Source organism: Chrysochloris asiatica, unplaced genomic scaffold (genome assembly GCF_000296735.1).
Source record: "Chrysochloris asiatica unplaced genomic scaffold, ChrAsi1.0 scaffold00568, whole genome shotgun sequence".
NCBI lineage: Eukaryota > Metazoa > Chordata > Mammalia > Afrosoricida > Chrysochloridae > Chrysochloris > Chrysochloris asiatica.
Window position 1 is genome coordinate 410,264 of NW_006409086.1, and position 15,216 is coordinate 425,479.

The 15,216-nt window shown below is 39.5% G+C and overlaps 1 protein-coding gene across 1 annotated transcript; it reads left to right on the forward strand.

Moving 5' to 3' along the window:
* Positions 1-12,598: 12,598 nt before the first annotated feature.
* Positions 12,599-13,522, forward strand: LOC102822184 (olfactory receptor 8S1-like). The gene has a single exon (XM_006877725.1). The coding sequence runs from the start codon at positions 12,599-12,601 to the stop codon at positions 13,520-13,522; it is 924 nt and encodes a 307-aa protein (XP_006877787.1).
* The last annotated feature ends 1,694 nt before the right edge of the window (positions 13,523-15,216 follow it).

Sequence of the window (15,216 nt, forward strand, 5' to 3'; positions counted from 1 at the left end):
CATCAATTCCTGGTGCCTTGTTCTTTGCCACTTCTTTCAATGCACTTTGGACTTCATCTCTGAGTATCATTGGCTCTTGTTCATATGGTATCTCTTGAAATGGTTGAACATTAACCATTTCCTTTTGGTACAAGATATAACTTCTACACACTACAAAATTTAAGTGTGCAAAAGTTGTATTAAGACTTATTTTAGCTTTCTGAAAATGGAAATGAAAACTTGAAGCTTTTCAGTTTCAAAGTAATTCAGTCATTTGTGACCTAAACTCAGTTTTAAGGGAAATGTTCAATTAATTCATAATTTTGCCTATCCTCTTTCTCTTTCTTTCAGTCTCTTCTGATATCCATTTCAGTCTTTTCCTTCTTTCTTGTCTTCTTAATGACCTTTTGCTTTCTTCCTGTATGATGTTCTTGATGTCATCCAACAACTCTTTTGGTCTTTGGTCATTAGTGTCTAATGCAGTAAATCTGTTCTTGATATGGTCTCCAAATTCAGATGAAATATACTAAAGGTCATATTTTGGCTCCCATTGAATTGGTTTAATTTTCTTTAGCTTTAGCCTGAACTTGCTTATGAGCAATTGATGGTCTGTTCCACAGTTTGTTTTGGTTAATGACATTGTTCTTCTCTATCATCTCTTCCTACAGATGTAGTTAATTTGGTTCCTGTGTATTCTAGCTGGTGAGGTCCAAGTGTATAGTCACCTTTTATGCTGTTGCAAAATCTTTTAAGATGTATGTGCAATGAATGTCATTGGTCTTACAAATTCCTTTCATGCACCTCCAGCATCTCAAGAATTAAGAAGAGGTGTGGCATAAAATATTTAAGTGGAGGGGAGAGCCACAGCTTCTGGAGTTGCCTGGAGCTACTGTGGGGCTGATTACAAAGGATAGCTGATCACGGGCCAAGGCCAACTGGAATCCATCCTGCCAGAGGCCCAAGTCTATGTGCAGATGAACTTTAGTGCTTTAAAAGGTTTATGTGTTTGAGTGCCTTGTTGATATTTGTTTCTTCCACTTATTATTGTGATATAAATTAATATTGGGTGTAATGATTACAGAGAGCTTGTAAACCCATCTTCAGATTATACTTGATTGGATTTACTAAAAGGGGATTTAGAATTTGTCCAGAAGAAAAAATAGTCTTCTTGCTTTAAACCAATGTCGAGTATGGGACCTTAGGTGGAAATACTGAGCCCCACCCTAACCTTCAGAGTTGGTACATTTGCATTTGAAAAGATGTGAAGACCAACCCACAAGTGCTGAAAGAGCAGGAGCTTCAAGATTGAAAGAAAGCAGAGGAAAAATAATGGACAGTTTGGCCTTTTGAGTTTCAGAGGCATCAAGGTGAGGAAAGCCTGCCCATCAGAGAAATAACCCTTCTAGGACTGAGAGTTAAAGGGAGCTGGCAAGTCATGGGCTTGCTGGTTACCACATGGGTCTATGTGAGTAGAATTGGGGGAAATGCAGCCATGAAGAAACAGGCTGAATTTGACATGTTTTATTGGCATCTATTGAATTTGAGATGAGAGAGAGGAAAGGGAAGGCTGACTGGTCTGAAGTTTAGGGAGTTGTGTGAACCCTTGAGCCCATGAGCACTGACCTAGCCCACGTGGGGTAGGACTAAGAGTGAATGGGCCAGCTGGTGTGAAATGCAGGGAGATATGTGTGAACTCTCAAACTTGCAGCTGGTACCCATTGACCTAGCTTGGATGGCTAGGGCTGAGCTGACTAGAAGCTGACCAGATGAAGATAAAGATGTTTGATACTGGTGAGCAAGTGTAAATTGCTACAATTTGATGAACTGGACTTTTGCTTAAGGATGCAGTTGCTCAAAATTCCAACTTTAATGAAAGATTCTTCAGACAAGAAACATGCTTGTCTCATCAGTGTACTGGGTTGATGTTGTTGTTGTTGTTAAGTGCAGTCAAGTCAGTTCCAACTCATAGAAACCTTGTATAGGGTTTCCAAGGAACAGGTGGTAGGTTTGAACTGCCAAACTTGTGGTTTGTAGTCCAGTGCTGATCCTACAGCACCACACCAGGAGTTGAGAAGTGCAGGCTGTTTAGACACTGGCTATCAAAAAGAGGGAGCTATAAAGACATGAAGTGGCTGGCTTACAAGCTTTCATGGGTGTGCTTAGGTTTAGAATGAGGGGACAAAGTAGAATCCCCATTGACGTGTTTTTCTCTTTTCCAAATGGGTCTGGTGAAAGGGATTGGGAGATGATGCTGATAGGATTTCATTATTTAATTGTGAGTAACTATTAGCAGGATTAATTTTGATTGTCAAACTGTAATTGTAGAAGATGTGTAACTAAAAGGGAGGAGTAGCTATCTTTCATTTCAGGAATGGATGATCCCAGGACCATTAGTAAAGAAGAGCATGAGTGGGCCATGGGACCCCTGCCTAGAAAAGTGACTACAGCAGAGACAGCTGCAGAGGCGGTGGCAGGGAAAAACTCTAGGACCATGGACTGAGTAAAAGCGTGTGCCTACGGGCAGGAGACTTACTTGCAGACAGTGACCTTTGGACATTAAAAATAATATATATTTTTTGTTTTGTTTTGCATGTGTGCATCAAATATTTTTGCTTTGTTCATTTGTGAGAAATAATATATAAATGGGCCAGTGCTTTTTTGGTTGTTCATGTTTTATTTATATCATTTTAGGTGCAAGTATGACTTTACAATTTTAATTATTTAGAGAGTATTATATAATTTATAGATTTCAAGTTGACAACGGTGGACAAAATGGTTAGGGTTCTGTGTCAACTTGACTAGGACAAGGTTTAGCAGTTGAGATGTGCTTGTTCCAATGGTGATAAAACCTGATATAGGCATAGTTAACTCTATGATGAGTGACTCTGAGTAGTCAATTAATTGAAGGGATACTTCCTTGGGGGTGTGGCCTGCTCCCAACGTAACGGACAATCGGGAGGGACTTTCTCTCTCTTCCACTGGGGAACTGGGACTCTATAAATGTATGCCATTTTCTTGATAATAAACTTCTTTTTATATATGTGTGTTTATATGGTTGGTTATGTGCCACCAAGTTGCTTCCAACTCATAGCGACCCTGTATATATAGGATTTCCGAGGCTGTAAATCTTTATAAGAGCAGAAAGCCTCATCTTTATCCCATGGAACTGCTGATAGTTTCAAACAGCCAACCGTGAGATTAGCAGCCCAACTCATAACCACTACATTACCAGAGCACCTTCATGTATACATTGTTGTTGTTAAGTGCTGTAGAGTTGGTTACGACTCGTGGTGAACCTGTATAGGGCTTCCAAGGAGTGACTGGTGAATTTGAACCACAGAACTTGCAATTCAAACCAACCTCCTTGCAGTCCAGTGTATTATCCCACAGCGCTACTACCAGGACTCCAAATATATATATATATATTTTTTTTTTTTTTTGCTGATTTTGCTTTTCTAGAAAATCCAGCCTAACACATTGTGTAAATTTAAATAATACAGGCATTTACTGGTCATCTTTGTAGGCATGTAGATATTATCCTATCACACACAGCATTACACTTCAAGATAGATCTTGAAATGCTCTTTTTGACAGGGAATGTGCTATCATTTCTCTTCAATTTGTCATTCCCAGTCTAGTAAATCATGCGTTTGTCTGAATTGAAATGAACAATTTCAGTTCACTAATGTCTATGATAGCCATCTTTTGCACTATTCTCCATTTCATTTTTGACAACTTCCAATTTTCCTAGATTCATACTTTGTACATTGCATGTTCCAATAGTTAATGGTTGTTTTCAGCTGTTTCTTCTCATTTTGAGTCTTGCAAAGGAGTTCCCAAAAGCTTAGTTCCATCTACCTTACTACTGTTGCCCCGCTTGAGTCCATCGATGCTGCCACTTGGCCAATCCATCTCATTGGGGATCTTCCTCTTCCTCTGACCCTCCACCTCACAATTGTTATGCTTGAGCCCATTGCTGTTGCCACTGGGCTAATCCAACTCTTTGGGGGTCTTCTTTTTTGTTTACTGTCCACTTGACCAAGCATGATGTCCTTCTCCAGGGACTGATCCCTCCTGATAATATGTCTGAAGTATGAGAGATGAAATCTGCTCTTCATGGCTTCTAAAGAGCATTCTGGCTGGACTTCTTCCAACACAGATATGTTTGTTCTTCTGGCAGTCCATGGTACTTTTAATATTCTTCTCCAACACCATCAATAGCATGAATTTACTTTAATCAAACTGGAAAACAGTTAAAGAATATGCAGCTTTTCCTTGCTGTTATGAATAATTCTTTAATAAATAGTCTTGTACCTAAATTTGACAGAATATCTGATTAATTTTTTGAACCTGATAATGCTGTGATAAGGAATATGAACTTTGTACCATAGAAGAATTGGTGCTTTTGAGTTATGGTGTTGGGGGAGAATATTGAAAGTGTCATGGGCTGCCAAAAGAACCAATAGATCCATTTTGGAAGAAGTACAGCCAGAGGATCAGGCAGTGTTTCGTTCTGCTGTGCATAAGGTCACTATGAGTCAATACCAACTCAATAGCACCTAACAACAACAACATATCACACACAAGTAAATTTTTTCTGAAGATAATTCCAAAGCAGTTGCAGCATATATCAACATGGAATGTCCAGAAATCCAAGTCCAATTCAGAAAGGGATGTGGAACAAAAGAGAATCACTACTGATATCAGATGAATCTTTGCTGAAAGCAGAGAATACCAGAAAGATGTTTATCTAAGTTTTATTTATTATACCAAGTCATTTGACTGTGTAGATCATAACAAATTATGACTGACCTCGCAAAGAATGAGAATTCTAGAGCACTTAATTGTGCCTATGTAGGCAGTTGTTCAATCAAAACAAGGGATACTGGGTGGTTTGAAATCAAGACAGGTGTTGTCTCCATTCACCATGTTTATTCAATCTGAATGCTGAGCAAAGAATCTGAGAAACTGTGATAAACTCCTCATTTATCGACATGGTTAGGCTCCAAAGATGAGTTCATTATGTGAAAGTTGGTCTTTTGCAAGAATAGAGGCTGAATACATCATACCATAAATGCCAAGGTATATCATTACACTACTAACAACCACTAAGAATCATGACTCAGTCAATTTGACACATGACTTGAACCATCACAACCGGCATTACTCTTCTCACACTTCAGTGCTCGTTTCTATCAGAAGTACCACGTTAATGATCACAATAGTTGGATAGTAGATTTTTTTTTACTATTGTCATAATGTAAAATGGCAGATAACAAGATAATTGACAAGTGAGGAGAAGTTGTATGAAGATGAAAGCAGCATCAGGATTGCAAGAAGTATCATTAGCAAGCTGCCATATACACGTGACACAACTTTGTTTGTTGAAAGTGAAGAGAACTTGAAGCACTTACTGATGAAGATCAAAGACTAAGTCTTCAGTATGGATTGCAACTCAATATAAAGAAAACAAAAATCCTCACACCTGGACCTATATCATGATAAATAAAGAAAATATTTATATACATATATAATTGTCAAAGATTTCATTTTACTTGGATCCACAATCAATGCCTATGGAAGCAGCAGTTGAGAAATGAAATGACATATTTGCACTGTCTGCTGCAAAAGACTTCTTTAAAGTGTCAAAAAAACAAAGATGTCAATTAGAAGACTAAGGTACACCTGACCCAACCCATAGTATTTTCAGTCACGTCATATACATTAGAGAGCTGAATAAAATTTACAATAAGATCAAAGAAAAAGCTACATATTTGAGTTATGGTGCTGGTGAAGAATATTGAATATGCCATGGACTGACAAAAGAACACACAAGTTTGTTTTGGAAGAAGTACAATTAACCTGGTCCTTGGAAACAAGAATGGTGAGATTTCTTCTCATGTACCTTAGACATGTTATCAAAAGAGACCAGTTCCTGAAGAAGGACAGTAGAGAGTAAAATAGAAGGTCAGTGAAAAAGAGGAAGACCCTCAATAAAGTCAATTGACACAGTGGCTGTACCAATGGACCAAAACATAGTAATGGTCATGATAGTACAAAATTGGGCTGTGTTTCATTCTGTTGTACATAGGTTCACTAGGAATCTGAACCATCTCGAAGACGTCTAACAACAACACTACAACTTCAAGGACCAGCTGTTTTCCTACAAAAGTGTTATCTTTTCTCTCAGCTAATCTTTATAGTAGACCATCTTTTTGTGAATATAAGAAAAACTCACCTACAGTAGAAAATAAGCTGGACCTCAATATTGTGTCATAGCTCGGTTTCCTTAAGAATCATAAAAGGGCATTCTCAGCCCCATCTGGCCATGAGGAAATATCCACTTTCGATCAGAATAGATTTTTTTTTTATCCCCTTCTTCTCTTTTTTCAGCCTCCATAAGCCTAGAAGAGTTCTTTTCTAGGATTTACATAATTGCCTTAATTCAGAAACTTCAAATACTACCATGGAGAGAATCCCATGTGCCTCTTCTAAGTTTAACTTTCTAGTTAACTAGAAGCTGTGTAGTTAGTGAGTCCAGAGCTCGGCTTCAGGCTAAGACTTTAGGGAATACAAGGCATTGGCCCAGCTTCCCTTGAGTGCCAGAAGTAGCCCATGGCTACCTAAGCACAGATCCCTCTGATTTGTTCCGTTGAAAAGCTCTTTCTTTAAAAGGCAGTATTCACATTCACAAAGTAAATAAATGAAGAGATGGCAGGTTACTGGTCTTGAGTCATGTAAGAAAGTTTCAATAAAATATATGCCAGCTGTTTAGAATATAACTGTGTTTAGAGAAACTGTCCTTATTCCACTAATGATTTGCATTGTCAAATAGTACCATTATAAGTTAACGTATTGAGGAGAAAAATTCTGATTCTGCAACATTTCAAGTGCTTCTAGAAATTGAATTGTTCTAATTTCCTGTACTTATTCACAGAAAGAAGAAAAAACTATCTGCTAGGTCGAGAGTCAGATCCTGTGACAAGAATTCTCTACTAAGGAGACTTTAACTAGGATGTGTCTACCCATAATGGGAAAGCAAGAATATACAGGAGCTTCCAGAAAAAGTCAAGAACATGGTAATATTTTCCCTGATTCTCTTATGTTCCCCTACTTTTCTTCTTGGAAAGTTCTGTATGAGTTTTAATTCTGCTGTCCAGTCTCTCAGACATCAACAACCCCTGGCACTTCGTCATCCATTCAATTCATACTAGAGCTGAGCCTCCTGCTCCACTCATCCTTCTTCTTTGACCTGGAGATGTGGGAAAATGCTGCTCCTTAGTAGACCATCTCCTCCTCTGCATGGGGTCCTAATATCTCTTTTTCCCCCAGATGTCTTACACACTTTTTGAGAAAGATCTCTCTTTCCTTCTGGCATACACTGAGGACAGGCACATTTTACAGCCTAGGCATAAATCTTCTCACAAATTTGATCCCAAAATGTTGCAGAAAGCTAAGACCTGGATGGAAAGAAATGGGGAGATAAGAAACAGACCTTGGAATTTGGGAGCTATTTCTACTCCTCCATATACAGAACTCCAGTTAGAGGAACTTCAGTGAAGTTTTTCTCTTAATTAACCACCCTCAGATCTGGTCACCACTGAGACAGTATGAGCAGTGGTGCTCAGGGAAAGACAGCTCTGAGAATAATTTCACAAGTACATAACTGACCTTTGGTCCCCTTCTGCTTCCAATGTTGATGTCCTTCTCCCCAGTTCAGATTTCCACCTCATGCACCTATGGTCTGAGTACTGCCATTCAGTCCACAGGATCCCTCAAATCAACTTGGCCAGGCTGACCTTTCACACACACCCTTCATTCTTTTATTCATCCCAAATATCTTTAAGCAATCATTATGGGTAAGGCATTTTGTCAGACACATGAATCTTATTTCATAGTAATCTACTTTCAAGTAATTGCCTCTTTCAGCAAGAGCAAATAATTAAGGTATTATCTGTCTCAGTTATTGCTTCTTAACTTTGTACTGATCCTTAAGACAGTGAAAGAAATCTGTGCTTTTCTATAATAACACAGCAGAATCCGAAAGAGTCTTGTTTGGGCGGGCCTTCTGAGAGCCATAAAGTCATGATCATACCCAACATCCTGCTTCATGTCTTTGTAGGAGAGATTCATCAAATGGGCAGGTGTGCCATGGATATGAAGTGTCTGTATTGGAAACATGGTGAGACAGGTGCTTGTCTAAGACACTTCTGAAATCCTCCTTTTACCTCTTTCCCCTGTCTGTCTTCCCCTTCAGTCTTATCCTGTTAACTAAAATGAACATGATGTGCCCATGTTCTAAATCTGGCATCAGTCTTTTGTACATCCCAATGAAATTAAACCTTTACCTTCCTTTCTGAAGAGTGACTGGAGGCTCAACTTGGGTTTATGCTTAGCTGATTTGTGGTCACTAAAGAAACCTCAAACATCAGTTTGAGGTGTTGCTTAGGAACTATGGGGGAGAGGCTCCTTTCTTTGTAATATCTCAAATCACAGGAGAGATGCAGCTGCTTTTTTCATCCACACAAAATGTGACTGTAAGACAGGACTGAAAACAACTCACCAGAAATGCTACAGTGTTCTCAACACAAGAACTTGAAACCCCTGCAGACACTGTAGACAGGTCCCACTTAGGAGTAAATGAGGAAAAGCAGGAGAAATTTTAAAGATAACTGTACCCACAAATACTTTGAAATAACCAAATCTTTGGAGAGAATGATTTCAGTTTATCCTTTTACTTAATTTATAGTTTGGGGTGAAATGCTTGTTTACAATGATATTGGCAATCTCATCCATGCAGGATTATCAAAAGGAGTTTTTCCATCCCTGGATATAAGTTAAAGTTCTGCAGGCACACAAAGGTGAACATTGCCGTTTGTCCAGGCTCACAGGTAACTTTGACTGTCTGAAATGGATTTAATCTCAGGCATATGGGTTTGTTAACAGGTTTCGAATTTAAATTTCCATCAATGAGCTAATAAGATGTCATAGATTGCTGGCAAAGCTAGAGGGGTCAGAAACAAGGTTGTCTGAATCAGCAGGATTTAAAAGTTTTGTGAATTCAGAAGGCTACCAAGATATCAGAGTGTAGACTGCCAGACAAAAGCAGAATGCTGTCATATTAGTGTTAAAACATCCAAGCCAAGCAGGAGTCTTCATATAAAACAATAACTTAGTACATTGTTGTTGTTAGTTGCCATCAAGTCAGCTCCAACATGTACAACGTAACAGTGCATTACCTAGTCCTGTGCCTTCTTCACAATTATTGGAATGTTCAAGTCCATTGTTGTAGCCACTATCTAGTTTTGTTGTTGTTGTTAAGTGCCATCGAGTCGATTCCAACCCATAGCAACCCTGTATAGGATTTCCAAGGAGCGGCTGGTGAGCTTGAACCACCGACCTTGCAGTTAAAGCGACTTCACTGTCTGATGCATTAGCCCACAGCGCCACACCAGGACTCTTAGTACCTCCCAAACTAGGTGCTCATCTTCTAGCACTATATCAGACAATATTCTGTTGTGATTTGTAAGATTTTCATTGACTAACTTTCAAAAATACATCACCAGGCCTTTCTTCCTAGTCTGTCTTAGTCTGAAAGCCCCACATAAACCTGCCCACCATGGGTGACCCTGCTGGTATTTGAAATACTGGCAGCATAGCTTCCAGCATCGTAGAAACATGCAAACCAACACAGTACAAGAAACTGCAGATGGATGGCAGGCTTACTACAGAGTTCCATATACTAGGGTTCAAAATGATTCCAAATATACTCACGACTAACATCACCAGCAGCCACTCCATGGGAGAAAGATGGCTGCTTCTATAACGATTTATAGCCGGACACCATGTGTTGGAATCTACTTGACCATAACAGGTTTGATTTGGTTGTTTGGTACTAACATAACTGAAGCCCTGATAGCACAGCAGCCCAATAACTAACAGACAGGTTGGTGGTTTAAATCCACCTAGTATCTCCACAGCAGGAGCTCTGGTAGCGTAGTGGTTACAAATCGGGCTGCGAACCTTAAGGTCAGCGGTTCAAAACTACCAGCCGCTCCGCGGGAGAAAGATGAGGCTTTCTACTCCCGTAAAGATTTACACCCTCGCAAACCCTGTACAGGGTCGCTATGGGTCGGACCCGACTCAAAAGCACTTAACAACAACAAGTATCTCCACAGGAGAAAGACCTGACAATCTCTTCCCATTCAGATGATAACCTAGAAAACCTTATGGGTGCAGTTCTACCCTGCCATATGAGATCACTCAGAAACAAAATCTACTCAAAGGCACATAACAACAACTAATACAAGCTGTCTACCATCCTGCTCCTCTTGAACATACATACACCTGATACCTAGGCCATGAGAATACAAGAAAAAGTTAAACAACAACAAAAAAACTATATATTTTTTCACACTGATCATCATGGAACAATAAAGCTGTAAGGCATCCATAAACAAATGCAGAGTCCTGGTGTGACACTATAGGAACAGCACTGGACTTCAAACCAGAAGATCAGCAGTTCAAAACAACCAGCTGCTCCTCGGCTACCCTGTACAAGGTTGCTATGAGTCTGACTGAGTCAGCGGCTCTAAACAGCAGCACACAAATGCAGCTTCTTGATGTGATAGCAAAAGTGCTGTGGCTGCTACAAAAATGATATCACATAAGAGATTTTTGCAGTAACATGAGATAACATGATCTATGAAGATAATGACATCCTTGCAATTCAGCAGCAGAGTCCTGGTGTGGCACTGGGGGGTAATGTACTGAACTGCTGCAAGGTCAGAGGTTCAAGCTCGCCTGTCACTCCTCGGAAACCCTATACAGGGTCGCTATGAATCAGAACTTTCTCGACAGCACTTAACAACAACAAGTTGGTGAGTAGGCAGCAAGATAACTTTAATGAACAACAATATCAGCAATACTTCTGCTGGGCATCTGTATACTATTGGGTGCATTCTTGCTATTAAGGAGCTCTGGTAGTGTAGTGGTTACGAATTAGGCTACGGACCTCAAGGTCAGCAGTTTGAAACTACCAGTTGTTCCACGGGAGAAAGATGAGGCTTTCTGCTCCCATAAAGATTTACAACCTCGGAAACCCCGCACAGGGTCGCTATGAATCAGAACCGACTCTACAGCACTTAACAACAACATTGCTATTAAGTGCTTTTAGAGGCATTGAAGTAAAAGGTGGAAATTGTGCTTGGAGTCGTCAGGTCTCTTGTCTGAGGTATACATAAGATGCCATATGGAGGCTTCCAGAGGAATATGAGAGGAATTTGAGGGAAAGTGAAGATAACACAAAATGTGTGGGAAATAGACAGAGAAGGCTAATTTGTGATTGTTATTGTTGTTTAAAATCCTATTAAATGTGGTCTATGTTCTCAAAGAGCTCACTGTCTGAAGAGGAAAACTGAGATCCATATTTAATATTAAGTCTTCAAAGAAGCCAACTTCAGACAAGACAACTGAGAGCCAGGGGCCCAGTGATATGAACAGAGAGCTGTGGGTTTCGAGGAGGAAGCAATCAGGACAGGCCATTGATTTGAGCTGAGGCTGGGAAGTCCATGAGAGTTTGTATCAGCAGAACAAAGAAGGGAAATATTTGAAGTGGGGGACACAAGAGCAAAGACACAGAAACAAATAGACCAGCTAGTATCAGAAGTGACCCAAATGGTTGACCGGTAAGTTAAGGGTAGATGTCAAGGTGGGAAACATGGTCTTTATTCCTGCGGATCAAACCTAGACTGCAGGCTGATAATTAAGGGAAAATGGGATTTTTTTTTTTTTTTCTTCTACTTGTCAACATGACATCACAAAATCTCCTTAAATATCAGATTTCTCCTGGGTAAAATAGATATACGATTCCATGGCCTAACAATAGGAATCACCTGGCAATTCTCACAGACTTGAGAACCAGTTGAGATAGTAATTGAGATAAAAATCTATTCAAATTAAACATGCCATTTATGAAGTAAGGAGCCAGACAATATTATGACCCTTTCTTCCATAAAAATATTTAAACTTATATTTATGATTGCATTGAAATAAAAAAGAAAATCTCGGGTGGATTGTATTCATTTATCTCTTCTGACGTTATAGAAGTTGAAAATAATTTCAGAGACCCTAAATTAATTGCGAACACTAGGAACTATGCCTACTGTGCCTAATGAGTAAGTCAGCCCTGATAAGGAGCCCTCGGATGATTTTGAACAACAAGCAAATAAAAATAAGGAGAAGAGAGGTTTAGAAAACCACTGCAGATATGTGCTAGGATTTTTAAGGATTTCGGAACTATAAAAAATACCAGTAGATGACAAATGCTATGAAAGTGTAAGTGATACAGGAATATTCATTCTTCCAGTAAATCCCATGGAAAGGAATTATGGTATCTAAATTCTATAAAGACTACACACAAAGATCATCAACTGACACAACAGGGCAAGTGTTCTTACTGAGATACCAGTCTAATGGGGCAGCCTTGAGACATCTGAGCAGAGTTCACACAGAGCAAGAAAGGATGTATGAGAAGATTGGTGATGCCCAGAAGTAGATGAAACAAGCAGTGGAGATCTCACCCTTCATCCTATTTTACTCCAAAGAAATATCCTCTATCATGGCCTTGAGGAACCACAGCACCATCACTGAGTTTATTCTCACTGGGCTGTCTGCTGACCCCCACATTGAGGTTCTGCTATTTGTGGTCTTCCTGGTGATTTATCTTCTGACGATACTGGGGAACTTGATGATGCTGGTGGTAATCAGGAATGATTCCCGCCTCCACACGCCCATGTATTTCTTCCTGAGTAATCTGGCATTCCTTGACCTCTGTTTCTCTACTGTCACCGTGCCCAAGCTGCTGGAGGACCTCCTGTCTGAGAAGAAAACCATCTCAGTAGATGACTGCCTGGCTCAGGTTTTCTTTGTGTTTATCACCGCAGGGACTGAAGCTTTTCTGCTCTCAATGATGGCCTATGACCGCTATGCTGCCATCTGCCACCCGCTGCTCTATAGCCAGGTGATGAGCAACCAGCTCTGTGTGAGGCTAGTGTTAACCTCATGGGGCTTGGCCTCTCTGAATTCAATTGTTATTATGCTTTTGGCTATTAATCTGGACTTCTGTGAGGCCCAAACTATACACCACTACATCTGTGAACTGCCCTCTCTCTTCCCTCTGTCTTGCTCTGATATTTCCATCCACATTGACATCTTGATATGCTCTACTTTACTACATGTGCTTGGAACCTCCCTCCCAATCTTCATCTCCTATGCCCGCATTATCTCTACCATCCTGAGCATCAGCTCCACCACAGGCAGAAACAAGGCCTTCAACACCTGCTCTTCCCATCTCATTGCAGTGATCCTGTTCTTTGGCTCAGGTTTGTTTCGATATCTCATGCCCACCTCTGGCTCCTCCCTTGATTTGCTTGCCTCCCTACAGTACAGTGTAGTCACTCCCATGCTGAATCCCCTCATCTATAGCCTAAAAAACAAGGATGTGAAGATAGCTATGAAAAGAATGCTGGAGAAGAGTCTGTAACATTGTAGGTGGTGGTGGTTGTGTGCTGTAGAGTTGGTTCTGACCCATAGCAACCCTGTATAGGGTTTCCAAGGCTGTAAATCTTTATGGGGACAGAAAGCCTCATCTTTCTCCTTCAGAATGGCTGGTAGTTTTGAACTGCTGACCTTGAAGTTAGAAGCCCAACTTGTAACCACTACGCTACCAGAGCTCCTTAATATTGTAGGTAGTGAACAAAAACAGAATAATTGAAGATGAGTTCATGTTGCCAAGTGCTTGAACTTAAGATAGAATTCTGGACCATAACTTGAAGGGGACCCAGTACCAGCCTTTCCCTGCATATATTGGCCATGAAAGATAAAATACATGAAATAATATTTCATTTTATACATATATGTTTTATTAGTTCTGCCCTCTCCCACCATCCTCTTTCTAGGATTCAGATGTTGATCTCCTGAAATGATCATTCATATATTGTAACTTTCATTCTTTTTTTTTTTTTTATTGACCTGCTTTGTTATAGATTACACTCAATTTCTTGCCTCCCATAGTATTTTGACTACTTTTATTTCTTCTACATTGTTGTTGCTATGTGCCTTCAAGTCAATTATGACCCATAGCAACACTGTATAGGGTTTCCATGGAGCAGCTGGTGAGCTTGAACCACCGACCTTACAATTCAAACGACTTTGCAGTCTGACACATTAGCCCACAGCACCACACCTTACTACTACCTTTATCATTGCTAACAATAGTCTTAAGCCTGTATTTATGAATTTTAGCTTTACAAACAAAATAATATCTATTGATACCTCTTATGAAAAATGACAAATTTATCTTCCTTGAACAACCTCCCTTCTCCTTTTACCATTTCAAAAACAAAAAAGTGTCCTTGTTTGTTACCTTCTGGGATTTTTGTTCCTGGATATTGTCAACAAATTATTACTACAATTGTTGTATTATGCAACTTTTAGGCCAATGACATTCTGGCTATTAAGCATGATTTATATAGTAGGTGACGTCGTTATATGTTTCCGCTGACTCCGTACTCACTGGCATCCCTCTCACAGCACATTTCCCCATCTTTACTTCCCCTTTACACAATAAGTGCAATGCTTAGATGCCTGGTCTCAAGAGCCTATGTTTGCCTGTGTTCAAACCTTGGCTTTACCTATATAAGCTTCTTATAATTTTGCTAAGTTATTTAACATCTCTGTGTCTCCATTTTCAAAATATACAGTTGGTATAATAATATTACTTACATCATTGAGTTATTGTGAGGATTAAATGAGATGGTATGTGTCCACACTTAGAACACTAATAGGCACCATTTCATGAGTTCTGTATTCTGTTCTCTTTTTGTTTTGTTGGATTATGTACTTACCTGTATTCTTTTTAGAAATGGACATTATGACATACTCCAACTCCTGGCATATATGAGAATTTCTCTATTTTGACTGTAATATGAATGAAAACTTTACTAGGTATAGAAATTTGGGGCCCCATCTATTTTTTTCTGTATGTATTGTAAACTGTCATCTGGTATCTAGCATTCTTCAGGAGAAGTATAAAGACAACATGGCATTTTTGCTGCAAGCAAAGAAAAAACAAAATAGTGCTTAAGAAGTGTGAAGACATTTAGAAAATAAGTCTTAAAATAGTATCACAAAAATTACAGTAAGTATATGTAACAATAATGGAAATATTATAAAATC

Excerpts from the sequence above, each read along its gene's own strand:
- LOC102822184 (XM_006877725.1), top strand. The coding sequence starts at position 12,599 with ATGGCCTTGAGGAACCACAGCACCATCACTGAGTTTATTCTCACTGGG.